This window comes from Siniperca chuatsi, linkage group LG3, assembly GCF_020085105.1.
Source record: "Siniperca chuatsi isolate FFG_IHB_CAS linkage group LG3, ASM2008510v1, whole genome shotgun sequence".
Lineage (NCBI taxonomy): Eukaryota > Metazoa > Chordata > Actinopteri > Centrarchiformes > Sinipercidae > Siniperca > Siniperca chuatsi.
This window is the reverse complement of record NC_058044.1, coordinates 1,271,582-1,294,859: the sequence shown is the minus strand read 5'-3', so window position 1 is coordinate 1,294,859 and position 23,278 is coordinate 1,271,582. Positions and strand designations below refer to the sequence as shown.

General features: G+C 48.2%; 4 protein-coding genes across 13 annotated transcripts in view; 1 reads left to right on the top strand and 3 right to left on the bottom strand.

Moving 5' to 3' along the window:
* LOC122873026 (NACHT, LRR and PYD domains-containing protein 12-like) overlaps positions 1 to 23,278 on the bottom strand; it is a 657,912-nt gene that overhangs the window by 212,226 nt on the left and 422,408 nt on the right. The window lies entirely within an intron of this gene.
* Positions 1 to 23,278, bottom strand: part of LOC122873028 (NACHT, LRR and PYD domains-containing protein 12-like) — a 1,034,258-nt gene that overhangs the window by 785,929 nt on the left and 225,051 nt on the right. The window lies entirely within an intron of this gene.
* Positions 368 to 13,011, bottom strand: rcor3 (REST corepressor 3). Of its 3 annotated transcripts, none has more exons than XM_044189358.1 (12): positions 12,123 to 13,007; positions 11,959 to 12,015; positions 10,934 to 11,011; positions 10,794 to 10,846; positions 10,199 to 10,360; positions 9,725 to 9,849; positions 9,236 to 9,314; positions 8,361 to 8,576; positions 5,859 to 5,936; positions 5,409 to 5,466; positions 3,872 to 4,137; positions 368 to 3,019 (listed from the first exon to the last, which is right to left on the bottom strand). In XM_044189358.1, the coding sequence occupies exons 1-12, from the start codon at positions 12,244 to 12,246 to the stop codon at positions 2,636 to 2,638; spliced, it is 1,680 nt and encodes a 559-aa protein (XP_044045293.1). In that variant the 5' UTR covers positions 12,247 to 13,007; the 3' UTR covers positions 368 to 2,635. The 3 variants fall into 3 exon arrangements, with proteins under 3 accessions (XP_044045293.1, XP_044045294.1, XP_044045292.1); XM_044189359.1 differs by having other exon boundaries at positions 3,872 to 4,116; positions 12,123 to 12,998; XM_044189357.1 differs by having other exon boundaries at positions 3,872 to 4,116; positions 10,794 to 11,011; positions 12,123 to 13,011.
* The window catches only part of kcnh1b (potassium voltage-gated channel, subfamily H (eag-related), member 1b), a 58,539-nt gene continuing 41,213 nt past the window's right edge, over positions 5,953 to 23,278 (top strand). For 2 of the 4 annotated variants that reach the window (XM_044189319.1, XM_044189317.1), the window contains exons 1-4: positions 16,349 to 16,594; positions 18,226 to 18,252; positions 22,306 to 22,429; positions 22,520 to 22,626. In XM_044189319.1, coding sequence (XP_044045254.1) covers positions 16,522 to 16,594; positions 18,226 to 18,252; positions 22,306 to 22,429; positions 22,520 to 22,626 — 331 coding nt within the window. In that variant the 5' untranslated portion in view covers positions 16,349 to 16,521. Of the gene's footprint in view, positions 6,694 to 16,348; positions 16,595 to 18,225; positions 18,253 to 22,305; positions 22,430 to 22,519; positions 22,627 to 23,278 lie in introns of those variants that run through there. The other 2 variants (XM_044189320.1, XM_044189318.1) reach the window with 2 other exon arrangements.

The following is a 23,278-nucleotide window of genomic DNA, read 5'->3' as shown; positions in this document are numbered from 1 at the left end:
GCAGGTGGAGCTGCTGCAGTGACTTTATAAACACCACAGTTTATCAGCTGATTATATTTTAATAATCAGAATCTGCAACTTCAGCTGACTCGTCCCTCTGAGTCCAGCACCATCCGGCTCTGATGGTGGTGCTGGACTGAGCTGGACTGAGCTGGGTGATGGTGCTGGACTGAGTGATGGTGCTGGACTGCGTCGCAGCTTCATCTCCACCTTTAACTGTGACCTCAGTAATTTCCAACAACGTCACCCGAAACCTGAACATGGTGACCTGGTTTCGGCAGAGCTGCGTCGGATCGTACAGGTGGAGCTGCGTCGGATCGTACAGGTGGAGCTGAAGAAGACGGAGACTGAAGAAAGGAAACAGTCACATGGTACAAAGTTTTTAATGAGGACGGCCGCCAGCCTCCGAGAGACGGCGGCTTCGTCGCGACACCGATATCTGACAGGTTGCACAGAAACTCAGAGGACTCTACGACTCCAGTTACAGTTAATGTAATACAGGTTTGTCCAAAAAGCATTAAGAGCACTTTCACAATGATTTGTACACCAAGTCCAGACTGGCAGCACCAGGAGGAGGAATAAATACCGAACAGACAGACGGCGAAATGTGGTTTTCACTTTCAAAATGAATCTTCAACACGAGGAGAAACGACAGCTACTCCGAGAAAATTCGACAGAACGACTAGAAGAAGAACGGCGAGGAACATCTCCTACAGAAAACGAGTTCTGGGTCCTGCGCGTCCCGCAGGACGTCTGGGCGACGCGTTAGTGTTTTTTTCGAAAAGCGGCGGCTGTTCTGTCGCAGTTAGTTCACGAGTTACTGACGGCTGATTGGACGGACACGGCGGCTCACTGATTATTCAAACAGAAACCGAACTGTACACGTCGACGTCCGATGCTACTGTACACAGGCCGTGGCCGTGAGTCTGACCTCCACCTGTCACACGAACGCCACGGCTGTCGGGGAGCTTATTTACCGCCGGTTACCATGGACACGCCGCCATGTTGGGTGACAACAAATCACATGATCTTGTCTGGTGATATTCTGTACTTCTCTTCATGTTCAGACTCAAACCAGCATGAACGTCTCTGCTAACATCAGAGTGAATCACAGCTGATGGATCTTCTTCCTCCGTCGTCGTCCAGAAACTATTAAAACACATCAGCGAGCCGCTCTGTTGCCCTGGGCGACATGTTCCTCCATCACCACGAACACACACACTGTAGTTTATTCTGCCTCAGTCCCACACACACCGTCCTGCTGCCCCAAACACTCACTACAGCACCACATGTGGATTCATCCGCCGCTGGAAATAGTCCCCAACAGACGCTCTGTTTCCTCCTGTTTGATAAAAACTACAGCGAGCAGCTGTTTGAGGAAACGACTGAGCCTTTTTAAACAGGAAACTATATATTTAAAGATTTACGTCTTCAGCAGGAACCAATGGGCTCGCAGCTGAGCGCCGCAGACAGGAAGTACTGAGGGACAGACGGACATGATGGTTTGAGGCTGAACATGGAAGTAAGAAGAATGTAGAATAACACGAGACTCATCCTCGTAACATAAGACTGTCAGTCTCAAGTTTTTCTAGATTTTAAAGCCGCTTTGCCAAATCTGTGATTTGTGATTTTAAATAAATAAAATTAACTTAAGATCTGCTAGCGCCCCCTAGAGGCCGCAGAGTCCATTTCAGCCACGATATGAACAGACAACATCCTGATGATTTATCTATTAAGAGTCTCGCCAGTAGTGGAGCTAAAAAATGTAAAGTTTGTCCTGAGGGTGGCGCTAGAGGGAAGATCGTGGGGTCATTCAAATCTAAAGGGTTCATCCTCTGGGGAGCAGGAATACGGATCAGTACAGCCACGACTTGCTGCGATCATTTATTGTAGAACAAAGTGGCGTGCGGTGGACCGACCAATCAACGAGAGACACGGAGACTCGTGCAGTATACGTGAAGCGAGCCCTGGGAGGTCGAGGATAAAGACAAAGGTGATAGTAAAATTAAATCAATAAAAACGTCTTAATGTCAGAAATGACAGTGATTCACGGTCCTAATTATTTAGCCGTAGAAAATAATGCAACATCCAGCTTTTAGTATCTAGTAGGCAGCTGAGAGTTACTAAAGCACTGGCTTTGAAATGTTGTACAGGTGCTGCTGAGGGCCACTTCTGTTTGTGGTTAATGCAGTTATGTCCAGGTGGAGAAGAAGAAGGGACCCAGGACGGAACCATGTGGGACGCCGCATGTCTGATGAGGATTAGTTGTTGGCTGAAAAGGCTCTGCTTTAATAATCTGCACTGACAGATTCCTAAAGACTGAACGACTTCTGGTCAAACCTCTTTTACAAAATGTTTTAAAACCAGGTGTCCATCCACCAGCAGGTGCGCTGCATGTAAGTCCTCTGGGAAAGACGAACCTCCGCCTCTAAAATACTGTTCACCAAATAATAAACACCTGGATTGGATTTTGTTTTGTGTAAACGCGTCACCTGTATGTCCCCGTGTGGTTAGAGGAGAAAAGCTGATCAGAAGCAGTGAAAATCGTCGTTTTGACGAGTAAAGTCACTCAGATTTTCCCACAGGACCTGAACGCAGCAGCTTCTGTCTCAGCAGAAACTCAGTCTGACGTTCGTCAGTGGAGGGAGGAAGACGAAGCCGTCTCTGATTGGTGGCCGGCCAGGCCGGGGGGCTGCTGGGCGGAGCTTGGACCTGACCCCCCGGGGTTGCCGCAGAGGGTCATGGGAGCAGGAGGGCGGGGGTTGAGGCGGGGGGGCAGGGGATTGGAGGGGCGGATGAGAGGCGGGGGCTGGTGCAGGGTGGGGCGGGGCTGCAGGAAGCGGGCCTGCTGTTGGAGGGGCGGGGGCTGGCGGTGCAGGGAGGGCGTGGCCGGGAGGGAGGGCCGCAGGAGCGGAGGGGGCTGGTGGAGGGAGGTGGAGGAGGCGCTGGACGTCACCAGAATCTGAGCTGAAGAAGACGAGGAGGCGGCAGGAGACGCACCTGAGGAGGTCACCTGACCCTGCAGAGAGGAGAGGGCGGGGCCATAATTACACATTCAGCTTGCCTGATTGCACGTCACTCTCTGGTTGAACCGCTCACAACTCAGACATGACATCCGTAAAAAACGTCACAAAGGTCACAAGGTCACAAGCCAAAGCAGGTTGGAAACTGTCCACTGTCTTAAAAAGATCATGCTGGTGGACTGAAACGTTTTAGACCTTTAATTACAGAACATTTTCCAAACTACGCCTTTGCTTTGTCAAACGATTTCCATTCTTCCAGGCACCCGTCAGTCACTGGGGCTCGGCAGAGCAACAGCTGGCAGCAGGACGCTCTGCTGGTCCCAACTCAGATCAAACATGACTATACGTGCGATATATATCGCGCTTCAGATGCTCAGATCGCTGAGGATATTTCAGCATTTAGCAGGACATGAAATCCACTGTGTGGCCACTTCCTGAGTGTTGCTGGGACTTTCATCTGTTTAGTTTTATTTCGTAAGTAACCGCAGTGAAATACGTCAAGTGAAAAGTAAACGTAAAAACGTTTAAACCCGCCCCCAGCAGACTGTGATGTCTTTTGGAACCGCCAAGGACAGTTTCCGTTATCAGGGGACGCCGTAACAAAGCAAGCAGACTAAATGTTGACTGTTGTGCATTTTGTCTCTGCAGCAAGTTTCACGTCTCTGATTTTAATTTAAAAGAAAAAGTGAAAGCAGCGTCGGCCTGGAAGGATGAAAATCTAAAAACTGCTGATTTGGAAAGTGATCATCAGCAATGCGAAGCATACAGGTATGCAGTGCGTGCATCGGAACGTGCGCACGACGTGGTACATAAAACAGATCAAACACGAACACAGTTAAACGTCTCACCTCTTCGTCCTCTTCGTCGGTGCTCTTCCCTGACGGAGTGGCAGAGCTGTTCTTCCCCTCCTCTCCAGAGGTGGCGCTGTCTCCGTTGGGAGCCCGTGTTCCCTGCTCGGCCTCCCACTCCTGCAGCACCTCGTCCAGGTTGAACCGCCGCCGGTAGTTCACAAAGAAGTTCTTCACCTGGCCCACCGTCTTGTTGCCGATGACGTCAGCGATGGCCTGGAAGTCTTTCCCGTATTTCCTGACACCTGGAGAACATCGCAGACGGTCTGTAAGGATGTAATCGCTTCGTAAACTGCCACCAAATACACAGCAGAAGAAGTAAAATATTGACAGAGGTTTTATCTGGTGCAAATTTGTTGACTTGGTGTTTCTGGGCAGAGGTTGAGGACTGAGGGAAGCTGGCCAACTAGTTCAAAATGCAGCAGCAAGAGTTTTAACGAGGATTCTTGCCTCGCTGCACTGGCTGCCCGGTAACTCCCGTCCCCACGTCACACTGTGAGGGAACCGAGGTCGTCTCACCAAAGACTTCCGTCTGTCCCGAGATCCAGGACTAAGTGTTATGGGGGCAGGGCCTCTTCCTCCCACCGTCCGATTCTCCCCTCGCTACTGACACTCGCCTTAAAACACTCTTACTCTCTCGCCTTTAACTGTAGCCCAGGTATTTCCCTAAAGTCTCTGTAGCTCTGTGTGACCATGTGCCTTTACTACTACTACTATTATTATTATTATTATTATTATTATTATCTTCCATCTGTCTTTTCTTCTCTTGAGTTTGTTTCCTCTGTCTGTAAAGCACTTTGGATCAGCTGTGTTGAGTGTAAAGTGCGATGTAAGTCATAAAGTCCGGTCTGTGTTCGGCCTCCAGCAGCTGCTGAGGGAAACATCCGGCTCTTTAGCGGCTAAACGCTGCGCTGCGTTCAGCAGCTGCTCTCTGACTGACTGTCTGGCTGCTGCCGAGCAGCTCGAGTTCAGCAGAAACACTGAAACTGAACCAGACAGGAAACGTGACTCAGAAACAGAAGATACAAAAAGGCTCCACAGAGCTGAGAGGTAGTCCTCTGTGTTTGACCCTGATCACATACGTGGAGTCATCTGATCCATTCTTAACATGAAAGTATTGATTATTGCAGCTTTAAAAACACAGCGATTAGTTCTAGTCCCGTTTAATGTTCAGTTATCTCTTAGCATAGGCTGAAAATACATCAAACCAATCATTTTTGAGTGTTTTCATACCAGAATCCCTCTTTTCTCTTCCTGTAAAACATTTAAATATGTTTGATGGCTCTTTCAAATGGACCTGATTGGAATCTGGGGGATTTAAATGCCTCTTGTACTGAAACTACACCTTCACTCAAACGGCTGTTTCACTTTAAAGACAGAGTGGAAACCTTTCACCTTCACGAAAAGCTCTGAACTTCTTCATCGCGCGTGTGTGTGTGTGTGTGTGTGTGTGTGTGTGTGTGTGTGGTTTGTTGGCTTTCAGCTCCCTGCACCTTTCACACCTGTTACCTGACCCCCAAACAGCGATGGAGCTCACCTTGAACAGCCAGGAGCTGCTCGTCCGTGGTCCAGCGGGCGTTCACCTTCTGGTTACTCTACAAGACCAAAGAGTTGAAATGACTGACAGTAAACAGACAGGACGGCGGTGTGAAGGTCATATTGCCCTCTAGTGGCGATTCATCAAACCTCAGTAGCACAAAGGGGATGTTGATACAAACTTTAGAAAGACTTAGCATGAAAGAAACACCAGGAGGTGGAGAACACCATCGAACGCTGTCCGACGCGCTTTAAGCTGAAGAACAGCGCTCTGGTGAATTTCATGCACTTTACTGTTAACGTCCTTTAAAGGGGAAGTCCAGCCTGACGCTGTAGGACCGTCCCGTCCAGTAAACGCCTGTGTGCACAAGCATTCCCAGCTCGGTGGGTGGAGCTACTCTTTCAGACAAAATGATGTGTTGTGGTTTTGGTGGCATGTTTGGATCAGTACCTCGGGCAGCCTGAACTCTTCAATCCCAGACTCCACAACGTGTTTCAGTCCGCTGTTCATCTGTTTGGCATTCTGGACCTGAAGAACAAGACAGAAACAGCCGGCAGAGCTTCAGCAGAACTCACAGAAAACACGTCCGACAGTCCCCGTTTCTCTGCTTTGAAATGGTTCCCTGCGAGTTTATCCCATTGCATCCCCATTAAAGAACCAGTATTGGTTCTAACTGGAACCATTATTTTTAAGGAACACTTGCAATCAGCTACGTGACCACGTGCAGCATCCCCTCCCTCCCTCTCCCATGCCAGCACACTACACAGTACACGCTGTCCTCAAAACCTCCAGCGGCATTACCCGCATCGGTGCTGAGCCGACAGGGAGGAGGTGGGATCTAGCTACTGGTGGTAGTGGGCTAGCAAACGTTTACGTGCGAATCGTGCAGATTTCCATCCACGAATCCCATTGCCAAAGGCGTTTTTTTTGGGGGGGGGGAATCATGACGAGAAAGCCCCTCGCGGGATACCCCTCACTGCTAACGACATACATTCATCCATCACTGTTAGCTGGACCTGAAGAACGAGACAGAAACAGCCGGCAGAGCTTCAGCAGAACTGTCAGAGACCGTCCCCGTTTCTCTGCTTTGAAATGAGGCTTTTACCTGCTGCACCGCCACCAGGTGGCAGTGCAGCCCAGGCAGAACAGCAGCATGGACAGGCATTAGACAGGACGACTCAGGGCAAAACCTGGGGTCTTTCACCTGTGCTCACCTGTGCTCACACAGACCTAGCTAGTCTTGCTGAGTTCACTCGTGTTTCCTGTGATGATGTCTGACTGTTCGGTGAGTTACTTTAGCAATAATCTCTGCTTCAGCAGAATAAATGCAAACACTCCTTTCTTAATGCCAAAATGCTAATGAGCTAACTGTGCTAATAGCCACGTGCTAATGTTAGCGTGCTAATGCTAAGCCCATCTAATGTGATGGTTTATAGGTGTTCTTGCACTAATTTGTGTTTGTCTTCAGTGTAAGTATTCCTGATATAAACGTTCCAGAGCTTTTGACTGCTTCACACCATCTTCTTCAGCACATTCCCATTTTTTCTGGGCAACTTTGAAGCCAACATGGATCGAAAAGTCCACAAAGTGCTCTGAAAAAGAGGCAAATGAAACATCTACCGCCCCGGGACGACTGCAGAACAGCTACTAAATGGACCTTGTGATTTGTTTTGTCAGGTACTTTCAGTCAGCACAGTATTAAACTTCAGGAAGAGTCTATTTTCATAACCCTGGAGTTCGAGGTTGCGTCTGATATTTATTCTATTTTTGTTAGAGTGCATACTTACTGCAGTCCGCGAGGCTGCACAGCTCTCTGCCAGCTTTGCTTTGACGGGGTCCTCTTACATTTATTATATGGTGCTCTATAGGGGCTTTCAAAGTGAGACTAGCATGGACGCAAGTGAAATGAAATCACCGTATTACAGATAGAGCAAAGACAACTAAGTCGATTTAAATGAAATATCTATGAATACTGTGAAGGCCTGGTGAGTTTGAAAAAACAACAAGAAAACAAACCAAACTGGCTTAATTATGTGGAAGAGATCCGTCGAAACAAGAGATTACAGAGTCCCGTACCTTAAGAAATCCATCAGTAGACCCTCTTATCGTGGATTTGATTTGTCCCAGGTTCAGAAAGCCCATCAAGCGGCTGGACTGGCTTCTAACAAAATCCTCCGACGGACGCAAAAGCTTTAATGTCCTGTGGCCTTTCAGTCGGTGTTTGATCATCGCTGGGAGACCCAGAGACGGCCATTTCAGGACACGGTATTCACGCCCAGTGCCTCAGAGAGGGTCTTAGCTGTGGTGGACCAGATAACCGAGGACAGGACCAGAACACGTGCGTTCGGGCGGCGGGGGCGCTGTGACATCGACACCAGTTACGATTCATTTAAGGAGATTTACGGATGTTTATTTGTGACGGACATCAGATGAAATCACGTCTGTGCGTTCAGGTCTGACAATAACTAACTTCCTGTTAGAACACCTGCATGCACCTGTCCCGTCTTTACCCCCCCAGCTCTCCCGCTCGCCCCTGGGGAGGCGCCTCGCAGTTCGGAGACCTCTACGGTAGTTTGTGTAACGTCTGTAAAGCAGAGCCAGTGTGGATCAGCTGTGGCAGGGAGCTTTGATCACACTCTTCATCTCCAGCATGAACAAAATGTCTTTTTACCGTTTTCAAACAACAGCGCGCTTTGGAGGCGTCCTTCATCTCAGCTGAAGTACTCGGGGCAAACAAACAAAGGCTTGAAATGGATCAGGATCCCTCAGAACACGCCGGGATCGGATCCTGATCCTGTGGTTCGGCTCTGGATATTCGTAGTTATTACTGGATTAATGACGGCCTAAAGGTTATGTGTATATATATATATATATATATATTCTTCATTCTGGCTCAGGAGGAGGAAGAGGAGGAGGAGGAGGAGGGGGGGGGGGGGGGGGGGTGCCTCCTACCTGTCTCTTGAGGGACACCAGCTCCATGTCCAGCTGACGGAGGAGGGTGTTGGCGGCGGAGGCGCTGCAGGACACGGCCACCACGTCCTCCTGGGTCAGGTACATGCCTTTGGGGGGGCGGCAGCGAGACCGCTGGTGGTGTCGGTGCTGCAGGGTCTGGTGCTCCCGCCGACCCAAAGCCACCTTCAAGCCCGGCACCACCGGCTCCACCTGGGTCTGCAGGGACGGAGATACAGACTTTACGGAGTCCCGAAACTGACAAACGGCTGTTAGCAGCTTGAAAAGAATCGTATTTATTATTTTCCTGTCAAATCTAATAAAATAACGCAAAAAGCTTTTTAAGTTGTTTCCTTTCCCACCAACCGCTTCATCAAACCAATCTAAACGTTCTCCCCACACATCTCCTCAGCACACTTCCAAATGTTCTTATGCATCTATAATGAGGCGGGGGTATAACGTTTTATAGTTCTATTAATATTATAAATGGTATAATATTTACTGATGTCTTCAGTGTTTGACACATTCCGTACTGGTTTGGTTTTACACTGCTGGTCAGAAAGAATAAGCAGCTTTGGAAGCGTGACGTCATTTGTCTTCACCTCGATATTTTGTAGATTAAGTAGTTAATTGATTACTTTATGGATTCATCGGTAATAAAGACAAACAGCCGTACCGAGAGACTGACTGAGAAACGTCTTCTGATCTGACTCTGTTTAGCAGCTACTTTGCGTCTAATTCATAAATGTAAGAACATTAAAAATGTTTTGTAAAATCTTTAAGAAGAAATCTACTGAAGATCTGAACAGGAACTTCCTGTAATGAGGCCTCAGGTGTGTTATCGCCATGGCAACAGCAGCTCAGGTGTGTCCACGTACCTCTTTCTTGGTTTCCTTGTTGGGGTCGTAGTCGCTGTCGTTGGCTTCGACGGGATTGGCCTCCTCCATCTCCTCATCGCTACGGCAACAACAACCGCCGCCGCAGACAGCCGAGATCCCAAACAGACACACGACGTCAAACCACAGAAGAAGAACAGCGACACAAGACATGACAAAGACGGAGACGCATCTTTGATCCGACCAATGGCGGAGCATTAGACGCCCCGAGGCTCGGAGGGCGGAGGGCGTCGCCCCCTCAGGCAGATCTGTGATACTGAGCTATAAATAACGCTGACTTGAGCCCCTCTGAAGTCCTGCAGTAATAACTTAACGGGACACCAGCGGAGCTGCGGCGCCACCTGCTGTTCAGAGCAACGAGCTACAACCTGCCGAGGCCGAAACAAGAACTGACCCTCCGTTTCACAAAGTAAACTCTCAAACTCCAAGCGTGGCGTTTGTGTAAGCGTGGCCGTCAGGCGTGAGACTCACCTGTCGTCCTGGTTGCTCCTGTTGGCCAGTTTGCGAGCCTGCCGGTCCATCAGACTCGTTCTGGAGCGGGTCTTCTTCCAGGAGTAGTAGTACTTCACCAGGCTGGAGATGGATTTGTCCGGTAACTGAGCGAAACACAGTCACATTAGTCGTGAGGTGATTAACGGGAGAGGGAAGTTCTCATATGCTAATCTGTGTTCTCTTTGATTTGTAGTGAAATACTGTTTCATTTGAACGGTTACCGAAAACGAAACCACGTGAGACGTTTGGTGGAACGACAATTCACAGACATCTGATTTCATTTAAGACAAAAAGTCTGGGTTTAATCTTTAACAAAGTGCTGAATTTTAAACGCTTGTCAAATCTTGTAGCTGTAGCTAACGTAGTGATGAAGTAAACAGCAGCTGAGTTGCTCTCCAGCACCGCCTCTGTGACTGCGGCGGTACGACGACGCCGCCGCTCGCCGCCGCTCACCATCTGCTGGATGCGGTGGAAGCTCTTGCCGTGGAAGCTGAAGGCCTGTTCGAACAGCACCTTGTCCTCCACCGTCCACTCGTCTGGAAACGGGGTGAAGTTCGGCAGGTCGGCCAGAGACTTCTCTATGTTGTGTTTGTGCCAGAAGAGCATGCCGAGTGCCTGGACACACACACACACACACACACACACACACACACACACACACACACCGTGTTACGCTCCAGACTTGGTCTACATGAACCCACCCACATTAGAAAAGGCCGGTCTTGTCTGAAATGGACTCGGCAGCTGGTTTCAGTCTCAGGGGCTCTGATCTCGCCGCCGCTAGAGCTTTTTCACAAAGCCGTGACATCACGATGACGTCACGTCTCATGAACGAACCTACTCGGCACGCCCACGGGTGAGCGGGCTGTCTCGGGTTAATTAGGATTCATTAACACACATCAACAGTAAAATCCAGATTTTTTTTTAATCGGCAGAAATGCAGCTTCGTGACGGAGAAAGTCCGTCCTAACCTCGCAGCCCCCGACCCTCCCCGAGGCCCAGAAACGCCACGCCGAGTACCGGCTCATCGCGATGCGGACGGACCCACCTGCTCCACGTTGTAGCCGTGTTTCTCTTTGGCTATCGCGATGTATTCGTCCACTGCGGAGGAAAACACACACAGTTGGTTGAGTGTGACCTGAGGAGCTGATGGAGGACTGCAGCCGCGTCGAGGAGACGCTGACTTACGTTTGGAGTCGACGATGGTGTGATACGGAGACCAAACCAGCATCCCGCCGCCGTCTTTGTCCGAGTACTTAGTGGAACCTGAAACAGAGTGACATGTTCACGCTCGAAAACCCTCCAGTGTGGCTGAATTACAACAATTCTGCAAAGGTGAGTGGGCCAAAACTCCTCCACAGCGCTGTAAAAGACTCACTGCAAGTTATCGCAAACGCTTGGTTGCAGTTGTTGCTGCTAAGGGTGGAGCAAACAGTTATTAGGTTTAGGGGGCAATCACTTTTCCACACAGGGCCATGTAGGTTTGGATTTAGTTTTCCCTTAATAATAACAACCTTCATTTAAAAACTGCATTTTGTGTTTACTTGTTATCTTTGACTAATATTTAAATTTGTTTGATGATCTGAAGCATTTAAGTGACAAACATGCAAAAAAAATAAGAACTGAGGAAGTGGGCGAACACTTTTGCACACCGCTGTATATGTGTATATCTCGGTATATATCTGTGTACATATACAGATACAGATATATATACATCTATACATGTGTTATACAGTATATTGGTCACAAGTCTTCAGCGGGATTCTTATTAAAAATGGTGATTTAAGTTCTGCGTGTTTGTGGGGGAAACAAACTAACACTGGCTGATATTTTAATCGGATTTTTTAACACACATCAAATATGTTTGTCAGCTTCAATCATTCTGTATCGTTATGATATTTAATATATTTTCTCCGTGCAAACTTTCACAAAAAGCCAAAGAGAAAATGCAACAAAAAAGAAAATGTGTCGGTATTGAAAGTGAAATATTGACTCTCTTCTCGAGAAGTTCTTATTATTATATTATTATTATTATTATTATTATCACACGCTGTAATGATGCATGTGGAGGGAAAGTAAAGGAGCCATGCAGCCTCGGCTCCGCTCCGCGCACAGCGGATCACAGCGGTCCGGTCTGGCCGCTGCAGTCTGACGCTGTGCCTGCACCGAGGCTACCACCGTCCGTCACTCAGGTACAAACTGTAAAACCTCACCGGGCTCGAACTCGGGGATGTTGGCCTGGTAATCGGCTCCAACCCGCATCCCCACATCTGGAAAACACCGACAGCAAACACAGGGAAACGTTTTATTCAAACATCAACGCGTTCAGAAACGCGCACGAGCGGAGCGACGAGGGGCTGTTCGAGGCTATACTCACCGTGTTCGTCGTCGCTGCCGCTCTCGTCAGAAAAATGTCCGTTAGAGGCGTTGGACGGACTCTTGGTGCCGTTTGAGCGACCTTTCCCCAAATACTCCGAGCCTTTGTCCATCATCCCCGGCATCTCACCGCTCAGATCGGCCGTGTTTCAGCTGCTGTGTCGGGACAGAAAATGTCAGCAGGAGCCGGAGGTCGTTGTGCTGCTGTTCGCCCGCTCGCCGCAGCTCCGTCCGTGTCGCTGTCGCGCTCGTCTCTCCGCTCCCACCGCGTCACGTACGGTCGCTTCAGGCGGTAACACGGCGCAGATAACGGCGACAGAGTCCGCCCCGACTTAGAAGCAGGTTTAACGTGTGAAATGGCTTCTGCGAGGCGGGTTTCTGTCGCTTTGCAGCGGAGACCGAGCGGGGTCTAACCACCGCGGCGGAAGGCTTTTTACGCACCGTCGGGCGGCAGTGCGACTCCAGCTGCTGCGGCGCCCGTGGCTGCGGATCCTTCCGCTGACTCAAAGTAATAAACAAAAATAAAAACAAATACAACAATTAAAAACTGAGATTCCGCAGCGACACGACGCCTATTAAAATACACAGAAACAAAAGCGAGTCTGAAATATCCGGAAACCCGAAATATTACAGAAAAATCCAACTTTAAACGTCGTCATCTGATTTGAATTCTTGCCGCAGCTCGTTCGCGTGCTGCGCGCGCTGCCGTTTGCACATGATGTGCGCTGAAACACATGAGATGTTGCCGATAGTTCAGCCTGCTTTTGTTGTGTTTTGTCAGTCGGTGTTCCTGCACCGAGGGTCCGCAGCCAGCAGGGGGCGCCCCCGCTCCGCAGCGCGCTCACAGCCTGCAGGACTCCGGACCCTGGACCCGGTTCAGTCCTGCAGCAGCTCCGCCTGGCAGCGTGGCCCTTTCTACTCTGTTTGTTTACAGATTATACAATAAAGGCGCATCATATTAAACAAAACATAAATATAATTTATTATAATAATATAATAAATAAGAGTCCAGCCCGGTGAGTCCAGAGTCCTGCCCCCTCCAGCAGGTTTCTGAGGACTCTGCTGTGGTGGGGAACTTTGTCTCATGGTGTGAGCAGAACCATCTGCAGCTCAATGCCACAAAGTCAAAGGAGCTGATTGTGGACCTACGAAGGGCCAAGACACCACTGACCCCGGTTTCCATCCAGGGGGTCAGTGTGGACATTGTGGAGGACTCCAAGTACCTGGGAGTACACGTGGACAATCAACTGGACTGGACCAAGAACACTCAGGCTGTTTACAGGAAGGGCCAGAGCCGCCTCTGTTTTCTGAGGAGGCTGAGGTCCTTCAACATCTGCCGGACGATGCTGAGGATGTTTTATGAGTCTGTGGTGGCCGGTGCTGTCCTGTATGCTGTTGCATGCTGGGGCAGCAGGCTGAGGGCAGCAGGCTGAGGGCAGCAGGCTGAGGGCAGCAGGCTGAGGGCAGCAGGTTGAGGGTAGCGGACGCCAACAGACTCAACAAACTGATCCGTAAGGCCGGTGACATTGTGGGGGTGGAGCTGGACTCTGTGGCGGTGGTGTCAGAGAGGAGGACGCTGGGTAAACTACACGCCATCTTGGACAGCGTCTCCCACCCGCTCCATGACGTGCTGGTCAAACAAAGGAGCGCCTTCAGTGGAAGACTCATCCCCCCACAATGCACCACAGAGCGCCACAGGAAGTCATTCCTGCCTGTGGCCATCAGACTCTTTAACTCCTCCCTCTAAGTGTCTGTTTGACCCGAAGTCACTAAACTGGACATTGATCATTAACATCTCTGCAATACTTGACATATTGTGCAATATTCTGTGTTTTTCCTATTTATTGATATTTCTTCATACCTCTATTACTGTTGTGCAATATCCTCCATCTCATAATAATCTCAATAAGCTGCACTTAACTCGACAGTTCATGCACTATTACTTATTACTATATTATTACATTGTATTATTATACTGTATTATCATCATCAACTGGTAAACCCACCTGGTACTTAATGTATTTTCTGACCTGTTTTATAGTTTTATAGTGTATTATATTGTTTGCTAGTACTTTCTCCTGTGTGACGTAAAGGTGAGCTGCTGTAACAAAGAGTTTCCCTTCGGGGATCAATAAAGTGTTTCTGACTCTGAAACTAAATAAATCACAGAGTTGTTTACAGGAGGCAGCACAGAGTTACCAGACCGGTTCACCCAAAAGCTAATGGGCCTGCAGGCAGTTTTAGTTTTATAATATATAAATAAACCGAAATATCTTTTTCCATAAAGTGGTTTTTACTATTTTTACCCTTCGGGAGCAAGTAGCTCCTCTGTAAACCGGGACGTTTCCAAGCACCAGCGACGGGATCAACCTTGTTCCGGCTTTAACGTCACTGTTTGATTGGCCGTCAGCTACCTGTCGCCACCTCGAGGCTCCAGGAAGTAACTGCACCTGGCCAATAAGCAGCGCCGCAGGTAACGCTCCTTAAACTTTTACACGTTGGTCTGAGTTTAAACAAATGAGACGCAGCGTGTTAAATAGTGAGCTTTGCGTCCTCGTGTCAGCAGGAAGTGGTACAGCTGGCGAGCTAACCGCTAACTCGCTAGCGGGCCAGGCTAGCACTATTCAGTCAAAATAGATCCTCTCCATTTTCTCTCTACTGTTCTGTTCACTCCCCTCTGGCATTTTGTCCATTGTCCACCATTTTGTTCACCATTGTCCACCATTTTGTTCACCATTGTCCACCATTTTGTTCACCATTGTCCACCATTTTGTTCAATAACAAAGTTAGCGAAGAGAGAAACTCGTTAGCGTAGCTCGGTCGCTAAAGACAGTAAGTTCGGTTTATTCAAAGGACGTATTTGAAGCTTTGAGTCCTGTCTGCAAACCATTGCTCTTTTGTGGAGCAGTTAATATCTGACAGAGGACGTTTAAATAAATGTGGACAGTCAGAGCTACCGAGTCTCACGCACGCTTTTCACGCGCCACGCGGCCATTTTCTCACGCAGCGGGAAACAAATCTATAACTGATAACGGATAACTCCGATTCTCACTCCGAGCTGAAACCTGCGGACCCGTGGACAGTGCAACGCTCGGCTAATAAGCTACGATGGCTTCCTTCATTTAGGGCTCTCCGGGCCCTCAGAGGTCAGCTGACGACGTGCTGTTGGTACCGGTGCAGATTCGCAGGTCAAAGTTCACCAAAGCCGAATATGACGCGAAAACTTTACTTCGCCCCCCATGAACGAATCCACTAATCCCGGTGACCTAAATCTCTGTGAAATATTGACGTTTTAAACTTAAACTTTGTTACCTTTTGGACAGAGCCATGCTAGCTGTTTCCACCTGTTTCTTTATGCTAAGCTAAGCTAAGCGACTGCTGCTCGTAGCTTCATATTTAGCGTACAGACACGAGAGAGGCATCTGTTTCCCAAAATGTTGAGAAACCCAGGTGTTCACATATATGTTGTTTCATTAGTATCGAATCTCAGGTGTGAAACATCATACCTGCAGTATTTTTTCAGTTGATACCCCGCCCTAACTTTGTAAATATACAAATATGTTTTTAGAGATTTGGGTGAACTGACCCTTTAATTACAGTGCTTGAGTGATGTAATGATGTATATGCAGCAGTTATGTCGCTCCCTCTCTCTCTTTCTGTCCGTGTCTCTTTACCGTCCTCGCTCTACCTGTCTCTCTCTCTACCTGTCTGTTCTCAGCTCTCTCTACCACAGCCAGCCTCATCCTGAAGCTCGTGCTGCAACCACCTGCCAACACCGAGCCTGCTGAGAGAGCGCGAGAGAGAGAGAGAGCGCGAGAGAGAGAGAGAGCGAGGGAGAGAGAGAGAGAGAGAGGGAGAGAGAGAGAGAGAGAGCGCGAGAGAGAGAGAGAGAGAGAGAGAGCGCGAGGAGAGAGAGGGAGAGCGTGGGAGAGAGAGAGGAGAGAGAGAGAGCGAGGGAGAGAGAGAGAGAGAGAGAGAGAGAGCGAGAGAGAGAGAGAGAGAGCGCGAGGGAGAGAGAGAGAGAGAGAGCGAGAGGAGAGAGAGGAGAGAGAGAGAGAGAGCGCGAGAGAGAGAGAGAGAGAGCGCGAGGGAGAGAGAGGGAGCGCGTGGGAGAGAGAGAGAGAGAGAGAGAGAGAGAGAGCGCGAGGGAGCGCGTGGGAGAGAGAGAGGGAGGGAGAGAGCGCGAGGGAGAGAGACAGAGAGAGAGGGAGCGCGAGGGTGAGAGACAGAGAGAGAGGGAGCGCGAGGGTGAGAGACAGAGAGAGAGCGCGTGGGAGAGAGAGAGAGAGAGAGAGAGAGCGAGCGACGAACTCATACTCTACAGCGCGCGGGGCTCGTGCAGCATCAGATATGTGAGCGGCGGGAAGCAGCTCTGCCTCGCGCTGCAGGAGGACGGCAGGATGGCGGGAGGACGGCGGGGTCTCGTGGCCCCTCAGAACACTTTCCTAGAGAACATCGTCCGCCGGTCCAACGGTAGGATCCGGTCCGGTTGTGTCCGGTTTATACACCTGGGCTTAAGCGGTGATAGCGTGTTTGTTGTGTGACATGTCTCGTGGTTCTGTTCGGTTGCTTCATCATCAGACTGCTTCACTGTGATTGGCTGGATCACCTCAGGAAACTGCACATGTCCGGTTCGTCACCTGCGGAGTAGGCTAACATTATTATGCTAGTTACCTTCTGAAAGCTAACATGTGCTGGTCTTTAATAGCAGCTGCTGAGTATTAATTCCTTCATGTGAAACTATCCTTTGTGCTCTTTCTAACATTAACATTTATTTTCATGTTGTAAAGTCCAGTAGCACATATTTACCTTAATTTTTAGAAAGTTATATCAGTTTTTACGCCTTTCCTACCCTGTACTCTGCTTCATATAGTAAATCAAGTATATATATATATATATATATATATATATATATATATATATATATATATAACTAGTACATATTTTAATATTTTCATACAGAGTAATCCACAATTCAGATTTACACGATTAATCAACAGGCAGACAATTAATCGGCTGTTTTGAGTCATTTGCGAGGCAAAGTTGCCAAACTTCTCCAACGTGAGGATTTGCTGCTTTTCCCAGGTTTGTGGAATTGCATACATTCATTTTGGACTGTTCACTATTTTCTGACTAGACTAAATGAAAAATGTATTTATCGATACTGATAATAATGAAAGTAATTGTTAGTTGCAGCCCCTTTTTTTACATCCACACATAAAAACTGGTGTATATATGTGTATATATATAACATGTATATAGTATGTGTATATATGTATGTGTGTATATATAGTATTTTTAATATCTTTAAAGATAAGTCAGGCATGTGGTCTGTCAGCTCAGCAGCAGGCAACATATGGAGGGAAAACCTTAAACCTACTCGGCTTCTGTTTGATCGTCACCGAATAGGACAGAATCATGTTTTTGATATTAACATTAAATTAAATGTGATACTCGTACTGCTGAAACCAATTGTATTTTACACCGGCTTTGCAGGTTTATGCACATAAAGTATTCTCGGACATTCTGTATTATAACTTTAAACAGTATTTACATATATGATAAAATGAGGTTTTTACATAACGGTGACGGGATGTAGAGACTTAGCAGGAGTTCAAGCAAAAGCAGAAGGTTCCTTGAAGGCGGCAAGAAACTGAAAATGACTGAGAACCGTATAGAAACTGGAACTGAAAGGGCCAGTTCCCCCAAAATGACAAAAGCACATTTTCATACCTGCCTTTAGTTATACGTGTCTCCCCACGCAGGTCATTTCAGGCCAGAGAGCTGTGCCTCCACCACAAAACAAAACGTGAAGGTGAATCGAATTCGGTTGGTGCTGCCGTTCTTACTCTGGGCGACAGAAATCTAACAACGAGCCATAAATTCACAGTAATCATCGCATCTGCTGAAGCAATCAGCAGGGCTTTGGGCTGCGTGACTCGCCGAGACTGGCTTTGGCTAGCTGGGCTACCTGCGCGGCGAGGGCGCCTGGCAGACGGGTCTCTGACAGGTGACCCCCCCTCAGGTGGTCTGGTTAGCTTTTGTGGTTGTTGCTGCTTCAACTGTTTCTGCTCCTTTAACCACTTTTCTTTTCACCTTTTCAGTTTGGACATTATCACATAGACAGACAGGTACAGACCAGCGTTTCCACATTCTGTCGTGTACATGTACCCCTCCCCGTCCGCTGACCTGTGCTATATATACAGTACACACATATATATATATATATAATATATATACGCACACACACCAGGGTGCTAGAGTCTGTACTGTATTTATATGTATAATCCTTGTTGTGTGAAACCTTGCATTTCCAACCTGTGGACGTCTTAGCTTATTGCCTGTGAAGGGTTCATAAGACCGACGGCCATTTTACTTTTGATATTATTTTATTTATTTGTTTCTGACAGTTTAGGCTCTTGAATCTTAAATCTCTAACGCAGTTTCTCAACCTTTTCTGGCTCGTGGCCAAACGATTAGGTCCTGAAAGTCCCAGCACGTCTTCCACCTTTAGTCTGAGGAGCCCGCGGTCTGACTGTGTGTGACACTACAGCCGCAAGATGACAACCAAGTTGAATCAGCTCTAATGAACACGATGAAATTCTCCGTGGCAGAACTTATTGCGATGCTGTATTGATTATAATATATTAACAATGGACCTAATACTGTTGTCTCAGCGTAGATGATATTTTCAAACCCATTTATTGTTTTAATTACAAATACATCAAACAAATAACAATGTTAACCGTCTCACAAATGTCCCGTGAACCTGTCTACATATCAGGTGACCCCCCCACGGGGCCTCAGACCGCCTGCTGAGCACCCGAAGGCCGAGTTCAAACTGACATCAGCGCTGCGTCAAGAACCGCGGCCTCATGCAGACGACTTCCTGAACCTCAGCCAGTCAAATACGCTCAGGACGTCGGACGCCGATGTTACATGACCGGAGGAGGTTTCGGTCTCCATGGACTCTTCAGCCTATTATAAACCGCTGTGCAGTGTTTTAGCGGGATAAACCATGCTGGGGGCTGTCAGTCTGGCATCTAGCGCCATCATCAGGTCAACATTTTAATGTGTCCAATACTTTAAAATACCTGCAAAACTAACGACATTCCCATCAGCTTCGACGTGTTAGCGTGCTAATACACTAAACTAAAATGGTGAACACATCAGCATGTTAACATTGTTAGCGTGCTGCCGCCGCCGCCTCGGCTACCTCCCGTCCTGCTGCGGTCCTCCCGTCCTGCTGCGGTCCTCCCGTCCTGCTGCGGTCCTCCCGTCCTGCTGCGGTCCACCCGTCCTGCTGCGGTCCACCCGTCCTGCTGCTGTCCTCCCGTCCTGCTGCGGTCCACCCGTCCTGCTGCTGTCCACCCGTCCTGCTGCTGTCCACCCGTCCTGCTGCCGTCCTCCCGTCCTGCTGTCCAGCCAGTATCACCTCATCATGCAGCTAAAGAGAGCGAGCTGTAGCTTAAGTGGTTAGCAGTGTGACCCGATTAGTATAGCAAGTTTTGCTAACTGGTGTCATAAATGTTGTTTATCGTCCCGGTTTCTCTGGGACGCGTACAGTTCAGGGAGCTCAGATCAGTAAAACAAAGCTCCTGTATCGCTTCCCTCGGTGTGGTTGCCGTGGTAACGCGGCAAGTAGAAAAGGCCCAAGGCCCACGCTAAACTGCGAATCCAGCGGCAGAAAGGTGTGAAGCGTTCGCGAGAGCAGCCGGCGCAGCGCGAACCCACCGACCCCGAAATAAACTGCTGACAAGACGGGAGTAACGAGGCCTTCGCAGGACACACACACACACACACACACACACACACACTCGGCCCATGTGATCACCTCGACAGAAATCTGGAAACGTATTTATATCTGTCAGCCTGATGTTTCTGTTGATGACTGATGAGTGGCCGAACGACCAGCGGCTCCCGGCTGTTTGAGTCATCAACGCGACGTTACGCTGCTCGGCCCGGTTCAGCCCAGTTCAGCCCAGTTCGGCCCGGTTCAGCCCAGTTCAGCCCAGTTCGGCCCAGTTCGGCCCAGTTCGGCCCAGTTCAGCCCAGTTCAGCCCAGTTCGGCCCAGTTCAGCCCAGTTCGGCCCGGTTCAGCCCAGTTAATTCAATTACAGAGGATGAAATCCAGCTTTAAACTCTGCTGGCGGCCCGAGAGGCTGCACTGCTCATCACGCCACGCGGCAGGAAAACGGAGCATTTGCCCCGATGGTGGCGCTAGAGGGAAGGTCACCTCAGTCATTAGCAAACTTCCTAATTTGTGTGATAGTTCATCAGCGATGTTATATAATCTATTAAATCTCAGCTGGGGTTTGGGCTGATTGAAGGGAGAGTCAGTAATTATTAGTTATAAGCAGAATCAGCTCTGGATTCGTTAATAACTATAAACAACTGAAAACTATTTAAAGCGAACAGCAGGCAACTTACAAAGGTTTAAAATGTAAAATACGTCTAAAAGACGAGGGTAGTTAAAAAAGAGAGAGAGAAGGGGGGGGGCAAAGATACTGCAGGAGGTGGATTTGGACTCAGAAATCGCATCATAACTCAGATCTGATCACATGAAACATATTGAATCATTCAGTGTGACTCACACTTCCTGAGGAGGTCATTATCTCTGATGTCCGTCCAGAATAAACCTCATTAATCCACTTAGAAAGTGGCTGCAGAACCTGCCTGAGAATCCTGCTGTTTCTAAGTTTCCTTCAGTCTCACAGTGATCCAGAGACGGCTGTCTGTCCGTCCACGGGTCCACTGCAGACAGGAGCTGCTGACTGCTGGTTCGGCTGCTCTGATGGGACAGTTTGACCACATGTGGACACGTGCAGGCTGAAAACCCGTGGCTCAAAGAGAACGGCAGCACCGCCCTGCAGCTGACATCACAGCAGACCATCTGAAGAGCTCGGGCTCTCGCTCCCCTGATGCCTTTCATGTTTTCCGTCGTCTGATTGGTTCGAAAACAGGCCTAAATGTTGGTGTTAGCATGTTAGCATCTGTCAGATTAGCAAACGACACGTTTGACTCCCTCCATTTTCACACTAAGCTCACAAATTTCACACTGAGCTGATTAAAAATAAATAAAAATAAAACAAGGACAAGCAGCTCTTCCCGCGCAAAGAACTCAGAGATCCACTTTAAAATACGAAGATGTCTCTCCGGACGGGACACATTTTAGTCAGGACCAAAAATGTACTTAATACTTAAGTGAAGTTGGATGTCACTTTGTTTTAAAGAAGTCACCACGAGCCAACAGGATGGGACTGCAGCCAACAGCCCCGTTTGATAACGGCGCTGCGAAGCTGCAGCTCAGCTGTTATGAACATGCGTTATAAACAAGTTACGCACACACACACACACACACACACACACAAACCTCCTGTGCTGCTGGAAACTGGTGTGTTTGTGTCTGTGAGGCCTGTGATTGGCCGTTAGCTGTTTGTGTCCAGACTGAATATTAATAACAAACACAGTGTGTGGCCTAAATATTAAATACAGTTACCCTCATGTCATTCTAACTCCTGGTTCACACATGATCAGCTACATCTCCACAGCAGATAGATGGATAGATACTGTAGGCCGGCAGAGAGAAAACAGATAAACAGATATATCCATATATATATATATATATATATATATATATATCACACGTGATTGTTGTTTAGAGGACGACTACGACTGAGAGCACAATTATTAATCTGATTGGTCAGACAATTAATCTGTAAATCAGGTGCAACTGACGCAGCAGAGCGTTTGGCTTTGTGTCGTCTGACGAGTTAATTAGCTAAAGTCAAAATCATGATCATTACACCATCAATTGTAGAGCTGCAACATTTAGGTGATTCATCGATTTATCACCAGTAAATTAATTGGCAACAATTCTACTATAATCAATCAATCGTTTAAGTCATTTCAAAGCAAAAAAGACTGGTTTCAGCTTCTAAATGTGAATATTTTCTGGTTTTGTCACTCTTGTATGATAGTGAACTGCTAAGTGTTGGGTTTGGGACAGTTGGGAAAGCTGTGATTAGCCTCATACTTATATAATAAAATATAATATATAAATATATATAATATAAATAATTGTTAGCTGCAGCCCTGTCGTGTATAAAACATGGCTAGAAAACGTTTGTGTCATGTAATCGCCGAGGTAGGACCGATTCTAACCTACTGGTTTCTGCGGCCAGATACCAATTTCGTGCTGGGGAACGCTCAGATCGTGGACTGGCCGATCGTCTACAGCAACGACGGCTTCTGCAAACTGGCCGGTTACCATCGAGCCGAGGTCATGCAGAAGAGCAGCACCTGCAGGTACAGCGCGGCGCCCGCACACGGTAACGGTGTTGTTGGCCCGGCGAGAGCTGGCGGTCGTCCTGAGTGTCTGTGTTTCCCCTCCTGCAGCTTCATGTACGGCGAGCTGACAGACAAGGAGATGAGCGAGAAGGTTCGACTGACCTTCGAGAACTACGAGATGAACTCTTTTGAGATTCTGATGTACAAGAAGAACCGTGAGTACTTCGGTTTTTAACAGTCCTGCATATTTCATGCACTCTGCGTTGAAAGGTGTTTCGTCTGACCCAGAAACCCAGAAACTCGAGGACCTTTCAGCGACAGAGGCAGTCAGTTAAAGAGAGAGCTGTCTGACTAATGAATCAGCAGTTTCACTAATTTAGTGCAGCTTTTCTCTATTTTTCTTTAACCCCCCTTTTCTTTTTTCTATTTCCATAAGCAAAGGACCACAGGCTGACGGCAGCATGCAAAGCAAAACAGTTACCGGCTGCTTTTCATCAGACGTTTCCTAAGTTCGGGTTCCAAACATGTAACAAGACTGACTGATCAGATTGCTGGGAAATGGCTGCACTTATTAGCACTTTTACACTCTCCACCGGGGCTAAGGCGCTGGCCTGAGCATAGGGAGCTGTTTGGGTTTCTTGCCCAAGGACGCTTGGACACGTGGACAGGTGTCCAAGTGTTCTCCGGCATTTTGTTAGAGAATCGACAGTAGAGAGCTGACAGGAAGTGGCAGGAGAGAGAGAGATGGGGAAACAAAGGTCCCCAGCCGAACGCAAACCGGGGACGGTGCAGTTCAGGGTCAGCGCTCTGTCTTGACCCTTGGCCACCAGAGTATATTACTCCAGTCAGGGTGCATTATTTTAACCC

What these genes read in the sequence shown, in the direction of transcription:
- rcor3 (XM_044189357.1), bottom strand. Translation starts at nt 12,246, where the DNA reads ATGCCGGGGATGATGGACAAAGGCTCGGAGTATTTGGGGAAAGGTCGC. An exon ending in CGGCAGCGACGACGAACACG is followed by an intron (nt 12,016 to 12,122) that starts GTGAGTATAGCC and finishes GGTGTTTTCCAG; the next exon opens with ATGTGGGGATGCGGGTTGGA. An exon ending in ACAAGGAAACCAAGAAAGAG is followed by an intron (nt 8,577 to 9,235) that starts GTACGTGGACAC and finishes CCGTCCCTGCAG; the next exon opens with ACCCAGGTGGAGCCGGTGGT.